The sequence below is a fragment of the Ylistrum balloti genome, unplaced genomic scaffold (assembly GCF_031769215.1).
Source record: "Ylistrum balloti isolate Yb309-2 unplaced genomic scaffold, AGI_CSIRO_Ybal_v1 Utg370464, whole genome shotgun sequence".
Classification (NCBI taxonomy): Eukaryota; Metazoa; Mollusca; class Bivalvia; order Pectinida; family Pectinidae; genus Ylistrum; species Ylistrum balloti.
The window spans coordinates 322,900-345,657 of NW_026782306.1; the positions used below are offsets into that span (position 1 = coordinate 322,900).

At 36.6% G+C, this 22,758-nt stretch overlaps 1 protein-coding gene across 1 annotated transcript in view; it reads right to left on the reverse strand.

Moving 5' to 3' along the window:
- The window catches only part of LOC132555226 (dual 3',5'-cyclic-AMP and -GMP phosphodiesterase 11A-like), a 98,984-nt gene that overhangs the window by 21,863 nt on the left and 54,363 nt on the right, over nt 1-22,758 (reverse strand). Inside the window, exons 2-5 of the mRNA XM_060219575.1 lie at nt 14,702-14,860; nt 9,080-9,169; nt 5,574-5,711; nt 3,857-3,921 (exon numbers count right to left, since the gene is read on the reverse strand). Coding sequence (XP_060075558.1) covers nt 3,857-3,921; nt 5,574-5,711; nt 9,080-9,169; nt 14,702-14,860 — 452 coding nt within the window. The remainder of the gene's footprint in view (nt 1-3,856; nt 3,922-5,573; nt 5,712-9,079; nt 9,170-14,701; nt 14,861-22,758) is intronic.

The window sequence follows — 22,758 nt, forward strand, 5'->3', positions numbered from 1 at the left end:
CTTAATTGAATTTTTTTTGGTCAATCGAGAGATCCTGTTTTTACATTTAACTATCTACTATCCAATGAGAAGGCAATCCCCCCTGTTTACTATATATGATCTATTCTGTGTTGGTTTGTTTGGTCAATCGAGAGATCCTGTTTTTACATTTAACTATCTACTATCCAATGAGAAGGCAATCCCCCCTGTTTACTATATATGATCTATTCTGTGTTGGTTTGTTTGGTCAATCGAGAGATCCTGTTTTTACATTTAACTATCTACTATCCAATGAGAAGGCAATCCCCCCTGTTTACTATATATGATCTATTCTGTGTTGGTTTGTTTGGTCAATCGAGAGATCCTGTTTTTACATTTAACTATCTACTATCCAATGAGAAGGCAATCCCCCCTGTTTACTATATATGATCTATTCTGTGTTGGTTTGTTTGGTCAATCGAGAGATCCTGTTTTTACATTTAACTATCTACTATCCAATGAGAAGGCAATCCCCCCTGTTTACTATATATGATCTATTCTGTGTTGGTTTGTTTGGTCAATCGAGAGATCCTGTTTTTACATTTAACTATCTACTATCCAATGAGAAGGCAATCCCCCCTGTTTACTATATATGATCTATTCTGTGTTGGTTTGTTTGGTCAATCGAGAGATCCTGTTTTTACATTTAACTATCTACTATCCAATGAGAAGGCAATCCCCCCTGTTTACTATATATGATCTATTCTGTGTTGGTTTGTTTGGTCAATCGAGAGATCCTGTTTTTACATTTAACTATCTACTATCCAATGAGAAGGCAATCCCCCCTGTTTACTATATATGATCTATTCTGTGTTGGTTTGTTTGGTCAATCGAGAGATCCTGTTTTTACATTTAACTATCTACTATCCAATGAGAAGGCAATCCCCCCTGTTTACTATATATGATCTATTCTGTGTTGGTTTGTTTGGTCAATCGAGAGATCCTGTTTTTACATTTAACTATCTACTATCCAATGAGAAGGCAATCCCCCCTGTTTACTATATATGATCTTTTCTGTGTTGGTTTGTTTGGTCAATCGAGAGATCCTGTTTTTACATTTAACTATCTACTATCCAATGAGAAGGCAATCCCCCCTGTTTACTATATATGATCTATTCTGTGTTGGTTTGTTTGGTTAATCGAGACATCCTGTTTTTACATTTAACTATCTACTATCCAATGAGAAGGCAATCCCCCCTGTTTACTATATATGATCTATTCTGTGTTGGTTTGTTTGGTTAATCGAGACATCCTGTTTTTACATTTAACTATCTACTATCCAATGAGAAGGCAATCCCCCCTGTTTACTATATATGATTTATTCTGAGTTGGTTTGTTTGGTCAATCGAGAGATCCTGTTTTTACATTTAACTATTTACTATCCAATGAGAAGGCAATCCCCCCTGTTTACTATATATGATCTATTCTGAGTTGGTTTGTTTGGTCAATCGAGAGATCCTGTTTTTACATTTAACTATCTACTATCCAATGAGAAGGCAATGCCCGAGATTGATTGAATCATGAGGTTATGGTACTTCATATGAAGATTATAACATTTATTTCAATCGCTTTGGATTTTATCTAGACTTATAATCACCAACAAATCCTAGAAGGACGAAACAGCTGTATGATGGAGTTAGATTCGTTGTTTACCTCTACTTTCGATAATTCTGTATTACCAGGTGCTGTTGACTAAACTGTGATGGGATTCGATGAAATTTGGTTTTTATAAACGATCTATTATAAATAAAACACATCATGTAAACTGCTTGTATTATCCAATGATACGTCAGACTAGACTGTTTCTTGATTTTTATTTTTACTTCTAATTCATACTTGGAGTTTCAGTATATCAGTCATTATACACAAAGTTATTGTGAAAGGAAATATCAGTGTGTTTATAAAGATAAATTGTTAAAGTGAGAGAACAGTGCTGACTATTTCCAATTAAGACACGATATAATACAGCAGTATATCTATATTATTATAACAGATGGAGATGACACTACAGGAACGATGTATACGTCATAAGTACACGTGACAGCCATTAACACAAGGGTCAAGGTCACAATTGAAAAGACTTTCAAAGTAGAAAATGACACTGCATCGGAAAAAGTACACCCATTCTATCATGCCAAAAATAGATATTTATAAAGATTGTCATTGTTTGAACTTAATATGAGGCACATGTATTGAAATGTTTTACTGCACAGCTAGAAAGCTGACCACTTAATCAGAACTGATACATGCATGATGACTTAATGACGTGTTGACAAAACAAATCCGACAACTTGTGATCATATAACTATGTAATGACATATGAATTGCGCATTCACAAGCAACATAGCTACGACATAGTGACATCATCAGTGTATCTCAGCCAATAGGAGATAAGGAATTGTGACCTTGACCCTGTAATAGACATAGAGGTACAAGAATCAGATTACCTTGTACATATTATGGAAGGTACATTACGTGGCCGGTTGGCGGGATGCATGTTGGGATCACACGTGGAGAATACATTCCTGTGACGTCAGAAGGAGAGGAAGAACCGACAGGGACAGAAAAAGAGTCAGAGAGAGAGAAAAACATGTACAATACTGACAAAAAAAAGAAGAAATTCAGGTAAAATACAAACTGTCATGAAACCCCATGCAATTGTTAATGGGTTTTGTTCTTGTTTGAATAATTTTGAATTATTATCCCGTTAAGATAATTAAATCAAAACACTGAATGAGTATGCCCACAAGATAAAGGGTGCTTTTAACAAGACTGAATATTTCACTTTTGAAGGTTTTGTAGATTTCAACCATAACGTATATATAGTGTTCATGCGCTATAATATCAATCCAAAATCCCAACTTAAAGGAAGGTTGTCATAGCAATTAAGCATAAAGAGTTTGCAAAAACATATACGTAGTAAAATGCAGACATAAAGTGAAATAGAAGTATGACATAATCTTGTTTCAAAAGTAGATTATCCTAGATACTTCAGGGGTTACGCTCACTATCGCTCTCTACACCCCTGGAACCATCCTCGACACTTAAGGGGTTACACTTACTATCGCTCTCTGTACCCCTGGAACCATCCTCGATACTACAGGGGTTACACTCACTATCGCTCTCTGTACCCCTGGAACCATCCTCGATACTTCAGAGGTTCAGCTCACTGTCTCTTATTCTGCACCATTGAATATTTCATAGCAAAATTGAAGGTTCCATGTCCGACACGTTGTGGACAAGACGAAATGTTTGATCATTTGATGTACATCAAACGAATCTCGAGGTCATATGATGGTATGCTGTACTGCATTTGAGGTTCAAAGGCGTATTAGTTTGTGATTGGTCTGGATTTTTCAACTGAAATCCAGTTTAGACCAATCCACTCACTTAAACTGTGCCTCAATTTGGCATTAATTGTTCCTGGGTGCAGGGAGCGATAGTAAGCGTATCCCCAGTAGTATCGGGGACGAAATCATATAGGTATAGTTTGGATCATAGTGAACTAGGTAAAAACACAGTACTGATAGATATGAGGTTTAATGAGATATAGAAGTTGATTTATTACTCCAGTTCTGACTCGTCACCATGGATACTCTCTGCCGCGTCACGAGATATTGTTGAAAGCTTTTCGTGGTTTTCACAAGGAATTGTTTGATCTTGTTTCATATTTAGAAATTAATGAAGTCGAGTAAAACATGAGTTTGGATTAATATTGGACAATTCTTATCAGAGACAACAAATATAGAGGTTTATTGTGTATACAACATATTTTTTTAAAGTACATTACACGTAAAACAAAGGCTAAACAGATATATCCTACACACATTATACTTACTTATAATTGGAAGACTGTCCGTTTTTCACTGGATAACCGAGGTCGAATACCTGGTTAAAATTTGTCTGAAATACGAGATACATTGTTTTAATTTGAAAGTTTAGATAAGTTTTTAATTTCTAATCTTTTTTTTTTATTTCAAAGCTTACAGAAATTTTTAATTTCAAAGTTTACAGAAGGTCTAATTTCAATGCAAGGAAAGGTGATTGAACAATTGTTGCTGGAAGAAACTATTCGGTAATATAAATATATCAATATAAATTTGCATAAATTTTATATCAGCTATTTCTGTATACAGATCTAAGTACTTTTACAACTCTGAAAAAAAATGTCACTAGCGTTTTGATTTTTGATAATCCCAAAGTATCAAACTGCCAAACATATTTTATTTTATAAAATAGCGTAATGGAAATTATGAAGGTATAGTTCACCGAGAGCAGAAATGGATTCGACGGTAGGGTGGAGTCGGGAGGCGCGTCGAAAGGGTGGGGTCGGGAGGCGCGTCGAAAGGGTGGGGTCGGGAGGGGAGTCGGAATGGTGGGGTCGGGAAGCGCGTCGAAAGGGTGGGGTCGGGAGGCGCGTCGAAAGGGTGGGGTCGGGAGGAAATGGGGTCGGGAGGGTGGGGTGGGGAGGCGCGTCGAAAGGGTGGGGTCGGGAGGGGAGTCGAAAGGAAGGGGTCGGGAGGGGGTGGGGTCTGGAGGGGAGTCGGAAGGGGGGGGGAGGTCGGGAGGATGGGTCGGGCGGGTGGGGTCGGAATGATGGGGTCGAGAGGATGGATTCTGGAGGGGGTCGGGAGGGGGTGGGGTCAAAGAAGCCGCACTTTTAATGACTAAAATGAGAAGCGGGGGGAGGGTAATTTACTTGATATGATTGAGTTATTAAAACTAGTAAAACTACATATTGAATTGATTTGACGTTTTCATTTTAATCAAAATGCAAAAAGATAAACCTGCTAGTAGTTGTAAAAAGTGACACGTTATCTGTGGCTTGATACAGAACTACTTATTCCATTCGTCAGCAGGATAATTAGGAATAACCAAAAAATGGACGATAACATCCTCCGCGACTGGCTGTCATTCCTCTGACACATTACTTAGCGGTAGAGATCGGATTATTTCTATACAACACCACGTCTACAATACGAGATGACAGTTAGTTAATATCTATATACAGCGGGGAGATAATTCCTGTATATCTAATTCTAGAACATAAATAAGGCGATTGTACGACTGTACGAGGTTATCAGGGACAGATCTAATTCACACTAGACAGGATGTGTAAGGCACCTAGGAAAGCTGTATAAATCAAACTGAATCCAAAGTTGGAGGTGGCTGGGGTTGGAATAAATAAAAGTTTACTCCAATAAAAAAGAGTGTGATTTGGGGCGCAGTTGTAACGCACTCGTCTTTCACCAAGACGTCCTGAGTTCGAGTATTCGCACGAACTCGGTGATGTAAGATGTGACCTGTCCGACCATGTGGGGTTTTCCGGTTTCTTTCCCTCGCGTTTTTTAACCAGAGCCAACAAGTGTGATTATTTGGAAACTTGTTTCTTAGTTGTGGAGAAATTAAAACGTTCAAGAGAAAAAGCAGCATTAGTTTTTGTTATCTACGTAATAATGTAAAATGTACGATCAGTGATTAATAAATTTCAACAAATTTGCGGTTGATGACATCACCACATTGAATTGTGGCGTCACCAAGGCATCTTCACTTACCTCTGACGTACCATCCCGTAACAGGACGGAACATCTCTCACACTTCAGTAGCGTTTGTGCTCTCTGCATTATCTTGTGAATGACCATTTCTAGTGACGTCTGTTCCTCGAAAACGTCATGGACAACCTCCAGCAGAGCCTGTAAAACAAACAGGTTAGTCTCGTTAACACATCCACGTTCTTATATTTCCTATATGTCTTTCAAATATTCAGTTTATCTTTATTTAGATAAAATTAGTTTAGATCTCATGTAATAATTGAAATTAACTAAACGAGGCAAACAATACACAAGTAACAGAGGTCATAATTAACTTTAATGTCTCCGCTAGGAATCGAACCCGGGACCCCTGGCTTACTAATCTGACGCTCAACCAGTCGCGTTAAAGAGAAGTTCTCTCCAGCCGAGTGGTATATTGCGGTTAGTATTTTACCAGGGTTACACATAGGTTGATATTCTTGGTTTATATTGGACAATAATATGGAAACTACCGGCATCTCACAGAATTATAGATATGATGTAACAGAAGACTGTACAAAGGACAGAATATCAATAGTCAAAGTCAATAGAAATGTACAATGAGAATCATATATTTGATATGAAAGGACAATCGATCAGTATTTCATACTGTTAGAATTAATACATTGTAGCTGAAAAATTAATATTTACATCATTATTTCTGACTCAAAGTAGTGAACATTGAACCGGCGAAGAAACCCGAAATAGCGACAAAAAAATTAAAGTGTAAGTATTGCAATACCCTCTATATGCTATCATGGATGTTTTTTAATGCCCGAGAAATCTATATAAAGACAATGAAAAGATGCATGAATAACGAGCTATTTCGCGCTCATTATCTGCCAGATCAGTTCGTTTAACCACTAGCCATCGGCACTCATGGCATCGAACAAAAGACATATATGTGAATAGCACCTTTACATACGAATTCCGAAACTGGATTGATGTACATATAGAGGAATTAAATACTAACTACATATAGAACAGCGTGTAACGAGAAAAGGAAATACTGGAATTCAACATAACCTAAAGCGGTATGGCAGGAACTTCTACATTACAGTACCGGATATCTGGTGACACGTCTTTTCGTCTTAATAAGTGATAGACCTAGAAAACGGAAGTCTGCTCTGTAATATATATCAGTTACTTTCTCCTTGGGGCTACCCTTGTGATCCCCACTTATACAACAACTTGTCCCCGTAATGTGATTTTTATCGATAGGAGATATATATATATATTTTTGTTTCTTCTTTTTTATTTTCTTTTTTTGGAGGGTTGGGGGTTGGGTTGGGTGGGTTTGATATTTGTGCAAGATATTTCATTTACTATACTGTTTAAATTGCAATACTTCATTTTGTAATTGGGTAAGAAGATCATTGTGTACAAAGAATGACTAATGACTTAATAAGGTAAGAATCAGTGAATTATACACCTAAATTATACAATGGAGACGATGAGTCAGGCTAGCATTTAAAGGATTGTTACTACAAGATGTTTTAAATAACAGGGTTGAAACCTTTCAGTAACTCTCTTGAGAAGAGATCCGGAAATGACGCCGAATGTCTATACCAAACAAGTAACGCATTCTTAAAATCCGGAGGTGGAAAGCAGTAATGGCGGAGATCAGTTCTCTAGGGCATCATAAGGAATATTTTTGCATCTAAGTATGCGACACGATTAAGTGGGAAACTATATAGAAACCTCCAGCGATCACTTTCTACTTTCAGGCAGATTGCATCTCTATGTCCATCAAGTACACCACAGCGCTCGTTATGACATACAAAGCGTTGCCAGTCGATTTTCTACATGTGAATCAAATCTCCTCGCTCTGAACGGGTACCATACATGCTATATTAATTTCATTCGTGTCAGCAACATCTAGATTACACAATATAACACATATTGCCGTATACTATGTCAACAAGATCACACAATGTAACACATATTGTCGTAAACTATGTCAACAATGTTTAGATTACACAATGTAACACATATTGTCGTATACTATGTCAACAACATCTAGATTACACAATATAACACATATTGTCGTATACTATGTCAACAACATCTAGATTACACAATATAACACATATTGTCGTATACTATGTCAACAATGTCTAGATTACACAATGTAACACATAATGTCGTATACTATGTCACCAATGTTTAGATTGCACAATGTAACACATATTGTCGTATACTATGTCAACAAGATTACACAATGTAACACATATTGTCGTATTCTATGTCAACAAGATTACACAATGTAACACATATTGTCGTATACTATGTCAACAAGATTACACAATGTAACACATATTGTCGTATTCTATGTTAACAAGATTACACAATGTAACACATATTGTCGTATTCTATGTCAACAATGTTTAGATTACACAATGTAACACATATTGTCGTATACTATGTCAACAAGATTACACAATGTAACACATATTGTCGTATTCTATGTTAACAAGATTACACAATGTAACACATATTGTCCTATTCTATGTCAACAATGTTTAGATTGCACAATGTAACACATATTGTCGTATACTATGTCAACAACATCTAGATTACACAATATAACACATATTGTCCTATTCTATGTCAACAATGTTTAGATTGCACAATATAACACATATTGTCGTATTCTATGTCAACAAGATTACACAATGTAACACATATTGTCGTATACTATGTCAACAATGTTTAGATTACACAATGTAACACATATTGTCGTAAACTATGTCAACAATGTTTAGATTACACAATGTAACACATATTGTCGTAAACTATGTCAACAATGTTTACATTACACAATGTAACACATATTGTCGTATACTATGTCAACAATGTCTAGATTGCACAATGTAACACATATTGTCGTATTCTATGTTAACACAATGTAACACATATTGTCGTATACTATGTCATTACACAATGTAACACATAGATGTTAACAAGATTACACAATGTAACACATATTGTCGTATTCTATGTGTAACACAATGTTCAACAAGATTACACAATGTAACACAAGATTACACAATGTAACACATATTGTCCTATTCTATGTCAACAATGTTTAGATTGCACAATATAACACATATTGTCGTATACTATGTCAACAAGATTACACAATGTAGCACATAACAGTTAATCAAATTTGGAATTTTTAAGAAACATTCTTCATGCATGTTTACCTATATAAAGATAATCGCAAAATTTAATGTAGGTGAACTAGGCTGAGTCGATAAGTTAATCTCTGGAAATGTAATCTTGAGCTGAATCTAGATCGATCTTTTGGTTTAAATCAATTCTTTCTATAGTACATGACGTCATATTTCGGCTGTAATATTCTGTGGGCATGTTAAATACTTATCGTTGCTTCTTTCCGATACATAATGAGATATGGCGTAGATAACAAGTAAATAAAAAAAATGACAAAAGTCAAATTTGCCTTATTCTGTATCTATCAAGTTCAATACCTTATTCCTCTCGTATTCTTTGCTGTAGGCCTCGAATATCTGGGCATTATGTATTGCAATCCCACAGAACGTTAAGTATGTCGCCAGCATCTGAAACAACAAATGAAGTCAGTTACTAATGATGAGGGTGTTCATGATGTAAACAATGAAGAATGTCTAATCGACTTTGAAGTAATTCATTAAGTAGAAAGAGTGTTTGTCGAGCTCTACAAGACAGCTGTCGGATGCAGTTTAAATAATATGTTGGCACTGCTGTAACCAATTTGCATTGAACGGTGCAATACACTTTTTTGTCATTTGTGCAATCTTACGCTTACTTTCCGGAACACCTGGTCTTATTCACTTTGTACTTTTTAAGACCACACTGAGGAATACTGCCGATTATCCCAGCTGAGTATATGTACCACACTGAGGACCACTGTCGATTATCCCAGCTGAGTATATGTACCACACTGAGGACCACTGTCAATTGTCCCAGCTGAGTATGTGTACCACACTGAGGACCATTGTCCATTATCCCAGCTGAGTATGTGTACCACACTGAGGACCACTGTCGATTGTCCCAAATGAGTATGTGTACCACACTGAGGAATTATCCCAGATGAGTATGTGTACCACACTGAGGAATACTGTCGATTGTCCCAGCTGAGTATGTGTATCACACTGAGGACCACTGTCGATTGTCCCAGCTGAGTATGTGTACCACACTGAGGAATACTGTCGATTGTCCCAGCTGAGTATGTGTATCACACTGAGGACCACTGTCGATTGTCCCAGTTGAATATGTGTACCACACTGAGGAATTATCCCAGCTGAGTATGTGTACCACACTGAGGACCACTGCGATTATCCCAGCTGAGTATGTGTACCACACTGAGGAATACTGCGATTATCCCAGCTGAGTATATGTACCACACTGAGGACCACTGTCGATTGTCCCAGCTGAGTATGTGTACCACACTGAGGACCACTGTCGATTGTCCCAGCTGATTATATGTACCACACTGAAGAATTATCCGAGCTGAATATGTGTACCACATTGCAGGAATAAGTTTCCATCTGTGGCGTGTTACATTGAAGGAATAAGTTTCCATCTGGGGCGGGTTACATTGAAGAAATAAGTTTTCATCTGGGGCGGGTTATATTGAAGGAGTAAGTTTTCATCTGGGGCGGGTTATATTGAAGGAGTAAGTTTTCATCTGTGACGGGTTACATTGAAGGAGTAAGTTTCCATCTGGGGCGTGTTACATTGAAGGAGTAAGTTTCCATCTGGGACGGGTTACAATGAAGGAGTAAGTTTTCATCTGTGGCGGGTTACATTGAAGGAGTAAGTTACATTGAAGGAGTAAGTTTTCATCTGTGGCGGGTTACATTGAAGGAGTAAGTGTCCATCTGGGGCGGGTTACATTGAAGGAGTAAGTTTTCATCTGTGGCGGGTTACATTGAAGGAGTAAGTGTCCATCTGTGGCGGGTTACATTGAAGGAGTAAGTTTCCATCTGTGGCGGGTTACATTGAAGGAGTAAGTTTTCATCTGTGGCGGGTTACATTGAAGGAGTAAGTTTCCATCTGGCGCGGGTTACATTGAAGGAGTAAGTTTTCATCTGTGGCGGGTTACATTGAAGGAGTAAGTTTTCATCTGTGGCGGGTTACATTGAAAGAGTAAGTTTTCATCTGTGGCGGGTTACATTGAAGGAGTAAGTGTCCATCTGGGGCGGGTTACATTGAAGGAGTAAGTTTTCATCTGTGGCGGGTTACATTGAAGGAGTAAGTTTTCATCTGTGGCGGGTTACATTGAAGGAGTAAGTGTCCATCTGTGGCGGGTTACATTGAAGGAGTAAGTTTCCATCTGTGGCGGGTTACATTGAAGGAGTAAGTTTCCATCTGGCGCGGGTTACATTGAAGAAATCACAACGAGCGTTATTATAGATTGTATTCTTTGTTATGAAATAAAGGTGTTTTGTAACATACTTAAAATACAACATCCCATTCCATACATCTCTAGCGACCAGACAAGTCTGTGTCTTAGATTTACGATGTGTAGAACAAGCCAAAAATGTCGAAATGTTATGAGATAGTGTTCAGTACGCATGGCACTTAAATGTAAACCAATCTGCGTTGTTAGTATTTTATGGTGTGATAGTAAGCAGTATAGATATTCTAGATTTATCTATTCTGACTGCGATAGAACGCTAACATTAACAAATACATTCCCTTATATTCAATTACGTTTTCGTTACTCAGCATTCTGACAAACTATCTATACAGTACTACGAGGTAAGAATGACACGTTGTGGTAGAAATGAAAACAAATATGTTCATGCCTTAGGGTGATTTTTCTTTTGCTAGGCGTATCCGATCTTGGCAAATTGCCATCATCAGGCTGGGTATTATTTCGAAGATAAACAAGCACTGCCGTTTAAGAATCTGTCGTTCTGTGATGAACTTGGATGTCCACAGAAAAGGGGTATTCCTTTCAGCCATGTACTATCATTAGCTTTTTAAGAAGACCTTTCTGCCCATCATTGATTGTCATCCTGATGTAGATAGCGCGAGAGTGGCTGTCGAGACTTTAGGTATGGAGTATTTAATGTAGAAATAAGTATTGTTTACGTCAATAGATGACTCTAAATCTGAGCTACTCGTGACAGTCTAACGATAATATAGAACAAGATAGCATGTTTAGTGTGATGTTTTGGATCGAGCTTTATGAGAATCTATTTCAGCTACCTTTTGAAATGCATTGAAGATTTAAGGAGTGTTTTATTTGAAATCTGTAATGATGGTGTGGGTAATTTCCATTTTAACATTCTTCCTTACCGATACAGAATGTCATATTTTAAAAAAGTGAAACATTCTACGGGTATCTCATATCATTAAAGCAAGGCGACTACAGCGTTAGAAAAAATGTAGGAACGGGGAGTGGGTGGGGGACTGTAACCTTTAACACTTTAACATAGGTCAAACTTTGTCGGGCTTCATTCTAAGGACATACCAGCCAGATATGATTCCTCAAAGACTTTTAGTTCACGAGAAGAAGTTATTTAAATGTTTTAACAAATTAGACCCCTGTGACCTGAAAAATAATTCAAGGTCATTTCTTTTCGCAAACTTTGTAAGGCTTCATCCTAGGAAATACCAGTCAAATATCGAGACGTTTGGTCCATTGGTTATAAAGAGAAGAAGTTGACGCCAGACGACGGGAGGACGACGGTTGACGGACGCTGCGTCACGGCAAAAACTTATTTGGCTCTTCGGGCCAGGTGAGGTAATAATGTCACGTATTCAATGTGAGTACCGCAGAAGTGACAAGGCTTTGTCATCATTTCGTACAGTCAGTTGATGTGGCGGCATGACAGCTTATTTTTATAGATTGATTTATTCATTAATTTTGTAACGATAAAATCTTAATTCTTTATCAACGGTTTTTGATTTAGTTTTCATCAGTTCAATCTCTTAACGTCGATTTGGAAACGCAATCCCTGAAGAATAAATATGTACGGTTTCCCTGACAATAATTAAACTGCCTGGAACAAAGAGGTCATTGTCATTCTGATCATTTTCATGGAGAAAAGAAATCATGTACAAAATCAATTCGTAAAGTCGTACAAGTGACATCATGATAAATGTTATCAGATTTCATTTTGTCTTAATTTCTGTTCAGAACCCTTCAAATATCACATTCTTAATGATGCAACTGGTCCATTATCATAGGAATAAAGATTTATTTGTATGAATGTGACGCAGCGGTCGTCTCTCTGGAGCTAATGACATATTGAGTGGTTCGTTTGGATTAAGACATCCGCAATTTCAGCTAATCAGGGTGCACTTTGGAGAACAAAACATCTTGGTGCGTGGATAGTTACCGCTCGGTCAAATCAATAATAAAGGCTGGGAGTTATAAAGAAATCACATCGCTTTTCCCGAGTTTTTAGAAAGATTGGATACAGACACAAATCAATACATTCAAATGTTATATTATCGAAAATCACCTCGAGTTTCTTTTCTTTTCGAATTATGATTTGTTTCTGTATCTGAACATGAACGTACTGTGAATGTTTTAAGTGTGAGTTGAATCTCAGAGCCTTTGTGTTTGAATTAGGATTTTGTCGGTTGCGGGATAGTTACGTGTAACAATGTATATAAGAGTTGTACTGAATCCCACAGTCCATCAAGGTCTACTGAAAACTGCCACGCGCCAAGATTCATGTTTTCCAAAATAAAAATCATGTAGTATTTTGTTCTAAAATTTATACAATACTATCGAGGAAACAGCTGAATTACCAGTTTAATTCATTATTTGACTCTACTGTATCTAACTCAAAAAATGGAATTAAAAGGTGCTGTTCACTTGTGTCTTTTGTAAAATCATCAATTCCACAAATGTTATAGGTAGGCACAGTGTATTGTAATCCAGGATTTATCATCCTCCGTTTTGTACAAGACATTTTTTTCTAAAACATAAAAATATATTTATTGGAAGATAAGTGGTTATCCGATGTAACACCCAATCATATGATTACAGAGCCATTTCTATCACGAAATTATTGATGAATATATAACACACCTTTGTGTAAATATGTCACCACACGTCAAGATAATCACTAAACAATATGCTGATCATGCACCGGGCACTCCTGCAGTAAGTTGGTAAATATTCTCTGTCATCAATCAACGCGGTAAATTACCGTCGCGTGTTTTATAGAGATAGTCGGAGGCTAATGTATAAAAGTTATTTACCAGTGGGCTTTTGATATGGCAGGTATGTCATTCATTATGTAAAACCCTGCAGGTCCTATCTAATCATTGTACTTGTTGCCCGCGTTCAAAGATCGTAAAAGGCAACTAAATTTTGGATCAGATTTCTTTTTTGTCTAAACAATGATGAATTTCCTAATGATTCCCTTCGTAAGGGGGACTAAATTTAGGATTTTTTCTTTTTTGCCTGAACAATATTTTTCCTAATAATGTCCCATGATGTTGCGTCACGTTTTCCCGTGTCCCATATGGAAACTTACTCCTTCAATGTAACCCGCCCCAGATGGAAACTTACTCCTTCAATGTAACCCGCCCCAGATGGAAACTTATTCCTTTAATGTAACCCGCCCCAGATGGAAACTTATTCCTTCAATGTAACCCGCCCCAGATGGAAACTTATTCCTTCAATGTAACCCGCGCCAGATGGAAACTTATTCCTTCAATGTAACCCGCCCCAGATGGAAACTTACTCCTTCAATGTAACCCGCGCCAGATGGAAACTTATTCCTTTAATGTAACCCGCCCCAGATGGAAACTTATTCCTTCAATGTAACCCGCCCCAGATGGAAACTTACTCCTTCAATATAACACGCCCCAGATGGACACTTACTCCTTCAATGTAACCCGCGCCAGATGGATACTTACTCCTTCAATGTAACCGGCCCCAGATGGAAACATGACATCTATTTCTAGTTCAAACATCAGCCTTTATTCTCGATATTTAACGACAGTTCAATCTTTTTGATAATAAAAACATACGTTTTTCGAGTCTTTTTACTCCCTCATATTCTGTAGTTTTCATAAACTTCTTTTCCCAAAACTCTCAACGATGACCAACCTGGGTCTGTTGTCAAGCACCATCTTACCTTTTCATCGTCTTTGCTGAAACCTTCACATGACCCGGTCTTGTTAACAACCTGGGCCACACCCACAATGTCGTTGTCCGAGTTCCGAATGGGCATACAGATGATGGACTCTGTGACGTAGCCTGTTATTCGGTCCACCTCGTCATTGTACCGGGGGTCCTGCAAAGAATATGATATGTGACTTTAGTTAAAATCATGTTTAAAATGCAAATCCTTCCGTTTATGGAAAATGTTTTATTTTTGGTGGTAGATGGTCGTAAATGTCATTCGCGACCCTTTGACCCTTTGACTATGTGATACCAATTCCTTTACTGGTAAAAATAGTCTTATGTGTCACTTACGACCTTCTGTCCTATGTGTCACTCACGACCTTCTGTCTTATGTGTAACTTACGACCTTCTGTCTTATGTGTCACTCACGACCTTCTATCTCATGTGTCACTCACGAACTTCTATCTTATGTGTCACTCACGACCTTCTGTCTCATGTATCACTTACGACCTTCTATCCTATGTGTCACTCACGACAGGTTATGAAGCGTGCTGATGTAATTGGTAGAGCCATGGTCAACAACACTTGAGACCCAGGTTTGAATCCTCTCGCAGATATATTCTACCAGACTAGCCATGGTTATTGGGTGAATCATCAGAGACGACAAAAAATATCACACATTTGTATTTCGGTTCTGATGATGAAAACTATTTGTCTGTGGGTTGGATTCGTTCCATTTCCTGACAGCTGAGGAAGGAAAAGTGACGATAGGTATAATTCTGTATTTGTAGAAACTTTAAGATATAAATAATAGCTTTACTAGCAGATTCTTTGAAATAGAATATGGTATACTATCACGATTAATTTAAAACTTTTACCCTAAATTTAACGTTTATAACCTCGTACCACAGTCGTACAATCAGTTATTAACTTGTCACTTCCATTACGCTGTTCCATCAGATATACACAATATTAACTACCCTCCACCTTCAGATGACGTCTCTTTAAGTAATACATTACTGATGATAAAAGTTGCTTTGTTTTTAAATTGTTTACAAGACAAGTGCTTGCGTTAAGTGTCTTGTTACAGTACAGAACCGACAACGACTTTATGTGGGTGTAACACTGATGTATACTACAAATGGTTCCCAGCAGGACAACACGCCTAATCACATTATACTGACAATAAAACCGCTCGTAGTGGCAGATAAATTCTAATCTTTAAGCACCGATAAGTAATTTCCAGTTTTAGAGATTCTGGTTTGTCTCCTCAAGTACACAGAACCCAAAAGTTTTCACAAAGTACATTCCAATTAACACCAAAAATGAGGCAGTGCCATATTAGGGCAATACATATATAGATCAGCTGTGCGACAGTTTGGTATTTGTTTATAAATCTGGGAAAGATGTTAAATGTAAAAAAAAGTTGTTTGTACACAAATAAAAACATTGTTGATTAAGTATTTTTGAGTGAGGCGCCATATATAATAATTTAAAACGCTGTGGGCAAAAATCCCTACATAACAGGTCCATTTGATCCTTAACATCAATGAGGGCCCTAGGAGGAAGAAGCAGTTGTAAAGCGCATTTGCTATTTGGCTCTACTGTATCTGATTCTCTGGTATTGATAAGTTATTTTTCTCCGTCTGTGTTTTGTAAAATCTTGTAAATTTCTGATAAAATAATACTGACAGTTTTATATAAAACAAAACGCGAGTTTGTAATTCGAATTGCCAGAAAACTTGGATGTTTAGAAGATGTTTTTACATTAGACTATTGTCATGTTGCTTGTTTTGTAGGTGGAATAATAAAAAAATGTTCCAAGCTGTTGACGGATCTCAAGAAGAAGGTGCGTTTGTCGAATACAAGAACCAATACCAGACCAATACGGACAACGAACAGAAACGGAACACAACATCAGTGAAGAAAGGAAAGAGAAATTACTGCTGATAAGATGATATTGTCTGAACGAATTGTAAGGAAATACAGCATTCAGAAACAAAAAGAATTTGGTTGGTCAAAAGATTCTGATTCAGAATTTAATCTTCAAATGAGAAATGTGATTTCACTATCATAAACAAGATTCTACACGGGAAAGAAAATGTCAGAAAATTAAAAATCAAGCAATTTATACACGTATTTGTTTGTGTAAGGCTAGAAGAAATATCTACAAGAAGGTAAATCATTGATCTTTCCTCCTCCGATGTAAAAAACCTATGTCAGGATGACATATAGCATCGTTTTTCAGATGTCGTTAACCGCCGCCCTGCATTGACCTTTTCTCAGTCTACATCTCGGAGTTCCACTGGAGCTACAGAGCTGAAAATCAGCGCGCGATGTGGGATATAAAAGTCGGCAAAGTGTTAAATTCTTGCCACAATACATAAACACTCTCTCCTAAATTCTAAATTCCATCCTTTTGGTCTACCTTAAACTTACCGAGTTGGCCATAAAGAAGGTCAGTAGTGAGGGGGCTGGGGGAGGGGGCGTTTTTTTGGGGGGGTGGGGGTGGGGGGTGGGTGGGGGGGGGGGGGGGGTTCACTGTTAGTGTAAGAAGTACAGATAGGCAGTTTCTCAGTAATCAATCCTGGTCGGTTGACAGTGCAGCAGCATCTAAATATAGCAATAGTGAGAAATACCATCTATTTTAAAACAGTACTTTAAGATTTTTAGAATTAAAAGATTATAAGTAAGCTATACCATCTCCTGTACATTATGTAGATACCCTCTTAAAATTGTTAACAATTCAGACATTTCACATACGTCTTTAGATAATGTGAAACATTTTTTTTATTTTTCATTAAAGATAGAAATTGCTCTAACAGCTTGTGTGAATAATTATTATATTCCATTTTCTAAAAAAACAAGTGACACTTTTGATATTACTCAATCAATATGCTAGAAGCTTAATATTAAAAAAAACACATGAACGATTTCCGATAATATGCCGTTGTCATCCTCAAGATTCACATTTGATTGAGCATTAAACCAACAATACAGAACAATTTGTAAACAATGAGATCAATGCACAAATAATTTCGTTGAATGCGTTCAACCTTAAAATAATAGAAACGGTACAGGTGCCATTATCTCATACTACAAATAATAGAAACGGTACAGATGTCATTATCTTATACTACAAATAATAGAAACGGTACAGGTGTCATTATCTCATACTAGAAATAATGGAAACGGTACAGGTGCCATTATCTTATACTACAAATAATAGAAACGGTACAGATGTCATTATATCATACTAGAAATAATGGAAACGGTACAGGTGTCATTATCTTATACTACAAATAATAGAAACGGTACAGATGTCATTATATCATACTAGAAATAATGGAAACGGTACAGGTGCCATTATCTCATACTACAAATAATAGAAACGGTACAGGTGTCATTATCTTATACTAGAAATAATGGAAACGGTACAGATGTCATTATCTTATACTACAAATAATAGAAACGGTACAGATGTCATTATCTCATACTACAAATAATAGAAACGGTACAGATGTCATTATCTTATACTACAAATAATAGAAACGGTACAGATGTCATTATCTCATACTACAAATAATAGAAACGGTACAGATGTCATTATCTTATACTACAAATAATAGAAACGGTACAGATGTCATTATCTTATACTACAAATAATAGAAACGGTACAGATGTCATTATCTTATACTACAAATAATAGAAACGGTACAGATGTCATTATCTTATACTACAAATAATAGAAACGGTACAGATGTCATTATCTTATACTACAAATAATAGAAACGGTACAGATGTCATTATATCATATCAGAAATAATAGAAACGGTACAGATGTCATTATCTCATACTACAAATAATAGAAACGGTACAGATGTCATTATCTTATACTACAAATAATAGAAACGGTACAGATATCTTATACTACAAATAATAGAAACGGTACATCATTATCTTATACTACAAATAATAGAAACGGTACAGATGTCATTATCTTATACTACATATAATAGAAACGGTACAGATGTCATTATCTTATACTAGAAAGAATAGAAACGGTACAGATGTCATTATCTCAAATAATAGAAATACTACAAATATATACAAATAATAGAAACGGTACTACAAATAATAGAAACGGTACAGATGTCATTATCTTATACTACAAATAATAGAAACGGTACAGATGTCATTATCTTATACTACAAATAATAGAAACGGTACAGATGTCATTATCTCATACTAGAAATAATAGAAACGGTACAGATGTCATTATCTCATACTACAAATAAAAGAAACGGTACAGGTGTCATTATCTTATGTTTTTCTACCAGTTATACATTCAAGACACATTGATATCGTTCTGGGTTTTTATCTTTTGGAAACCGAACTGATTTCGTGGAATTTGATTATAAATTATCCGTGTTATCACGAGTTTTTATTATGTCATCATTTAACCAAATGAAAAAGATAAAACAGACGCAATTGCTAGGGTTAGATGGTGTGGAACGCTGTCTGTCCTAAGGTGTAAGTATCATCCTTACTTCAGCATTAGAATCAATCACTCATCGTCAGCGTACATTACAGGTTTTTTGTTTCTGTTTTAACGGGACAATGAGTTTGACCTAGGATCGCAGACAAAGTGTTTGTGTATAGCACGATAAATAGTTGTATGTCTATGTTCGTTTATCAATCAATCGTTAAAACATTCTTAGTACAATGAAACGACGCATCACTAGAAACACAAAACTGTAGACGATTTTACACTTTGATATCTTCCATTTGGCCTATTTTTCCACATTGTAATGGGTAGTGCTTCAGCTTAAGATAACTCAAACATCGTACTAAGATGACGTCATAATACGTCATCAAATACCGATTCCCACGGTTACCTAGGTCACCGAGGTAACTCATTTCAACTCTCAATCACTATGTCCATAATTATTTTGACATTTCTGTCTACTTACTTTGATTTTCGCCTCTTAGGTGTTGGGTCTATCTACTTTTAACATCACATAATGACGAAACATTTGTAGGATGCAATTAAATTGACCCCACTTTATCTAATTCTCGACTTGTATGGAAACATGTTATGGACTTTTCTTTCGTTTGGACAGTCTTTGACGTTAGAAGCCTAAACTGAATTATTTAATCATTTCATTTTGTATATTCTGTATCGACAAAACTTAACATTATAAACATGCTGAGCTGTTCACAAGGTGGTATTTATATGAGATAATTGGATTGTGCAAAAACAAAACAGCAAACACAACTTTTCAATACAAATTTCGTATCACATAAAGTCACGCGTTGTTCTGGGTGCTTGCAAAAACAGCTCAGGATATTTAAAACCCGTGTAGTTGATTGTTTTTGACAGCGTGCGTTATATAGCATTTGTCATGGTGGAAAAGACTCATTTGAATTTATATTAATATTTGATTTGTGATCGATACGTTTTCAATGATAAAACAGGCCTATACAATGGCGATGGTATCCATTGGGAATGGCATGAAACCTTCCGAATATAAATATCTCGGTAAAATATTCATGACTGGAAAATAGGTAGTGAACAGCGCTTCCAATTACATCCCCAAGGTATAATATACAATGACAACTCATAGAAATGTTTACTGATTTCAATTACTGCTTCATTTGGACGCATGCTTATTAAGACTATTAGAAATGAAGACGATAATTCACTTTTACACTCTATTGCATTTAAAAGATCAATTTACTTGTCTGTTCTGAATAACGATATCAAAATTGCTGGGACAACATTAAAAGTCTAACCATGCGATGTCATGAGTTGGTGTGAGATTTTGTATTTTCACAACAGGTATTATTATGCCAGGAAGTTATCTCAGCTGAAAAAACGGAAGTTCGCTAATAAAGTGTTATCATGCTGGAATGTCGTCATCGGGACACCGTAAAATGGTACATCGTCCTGTCATATTATACACAACAGGCTAACCGGTCTGTGGAGCCTTTTTAAAACCGAAAGTCATCCAGAGAGGAACAGGTATCAATTTGATATACTCTAACTGTCGGGGAGCGAGGACAAAAGTCATACACATACGCTCACTGTCCCTCCCTTACACTGACCACGCCCATCACTTAATGATGTCCTGTAGCTTCATATTTTTAGTTTGTTTTCATTCCATTCATGTATATGCAGTTATCAACTTTCCTTATATCCATTAAACTTGGATTCAGATTTATTATTTAAATTCAGTCTCAATAATTATCTTTTTATCAATAATTAATACAAGGTTGTTGAAATCTTGTTGGAAAGTTTCTTCCTATATGATGTTAATATCACCGGTTTTGATACATACAGTACAGAAAAACCATTACTCTTAATACCATCGTGGGGACAATAACGGTCAGAAAAGCTGGATGGCTTAAAAAGCGATTCTGACCAACCAGACACGTTGTGGGTGTGGTCACTGTTGTTCTGGCAATGAAATGGTAATGTTATGAAACCAAGTGAATGTTTCAGTGACTGTGAGAGAAATGGTAAAATTTTCAAACAAAGTGAATGTTTCAGTGACTGTGAGAGAAATGGTAAAATTTTCATACTAAGTTAGTGCATGTACGTTTATCTTGAAACAAGAAGTAATTATACTAAAGTAGAAAGTTTAAGAACTAAATAACCAGCTGAACTAGCACCTGGCACCTGTATACAGTCGAATACATGCCAGGTCACTTTGACTTTTTTTGGTGAAATTAAGTGCAACACAAAGCCAAAGGATTGTTAAAAATTGGTCTTAATTGTGAGGTGGTCTTAATAGTGAGGTGGTCTTAATAGTGAGGTGGTCCTAATAGTGAGGTGATCTTAATAGTGAGGTGGTCTTAATTGTGAGGTGATCTTAATAGTGAGGTGGTCTTAATTGTGAGGTGATCTTAAAAGTGAGGTAGTGTTAATCATGAACATTTATAAAGGATTTATAGGGGGACTGAAATGAAGAGGCCCTGAGTGCGATGTGGTCTTAATTTTGAGGAGGACTTTAAGTAAGGTTTCACTTTATCGTTGTATGATAGTGACGTCATTCTGATAGAGGACCATAAAATATCGTCCAGGTGACTAGCAAACCTTACTATGGATCAGGTGAATGTGTTCTAGTGACTTAGTAGGAACTAGATCAACTCAGTATCGAATCCCACGCTGTCCAGACTGAGTTACTATCACACAGTAACTGATTTATTTCGGTTATTAGATCTCTACAAATACTCCGTTGTCCGCTTAAGGTCGATAGCACAGTACGTTTTACTGCGTTTTTATTGGAATCAACCTTCCAATGCAATGATAGTTGTTCTGTCCTTTTAGGCAGCATCAGTGAAAGTAGTAGTGAATCTAGGTGGAGAGGTGCACTAACCGCAGTAAGAAAGGAATTCCGTGATTTTCATTTGTCTGATAACTTTAGAGGAACATCGGGTAAGATAATCTACTGTTCCTTCTTCTTCCTTTATCTATTGATCGGAGAATCTGCTGTTCAGTTTACCTCCTTTGATTTATTGATCGGAGAATCTGCTGTTCAGTTTACCTCCTTTGATTTATTGATCGGAGAATCTGCTGTTCAATTTACCTCCTTTGATTTATTGATCGGAGAATCTGCTGTTCAAGTTACCTCCTTTGATTTATTGATCGGATAATCTGCTGTTCAATTTACCTCCTTTGATTTATTGATCGGAGAATCTGCTGTTCAATTTACCTCCTTTGATTTATTGATCGGAGAATCTGCTGTTCAAGTTACCTCCTTTGATTTATTGATCGGAGAATCTGATGTTCAATTTACCTCCTTTTCTATACAATATTTCCTACACTGATATACTCCTTAGGGTAATCAAGGTTTCAAATGTTACAAGAAAATGGTTAAACAAAACGTCAGTATGTTTTAACTTTCCCGAATCAGCCTTCTGATGCGTGGCAACAAAAACCCAAACAAACAAACAACTCTGAAGGTTATAGGAGAAGTGCTCTCCCCTGCATATTCATTTCGTTATACCACGACAAATGTGATCAGGTTCGTTACGAGTAATCAATTGGATCTTCCTGTGAGA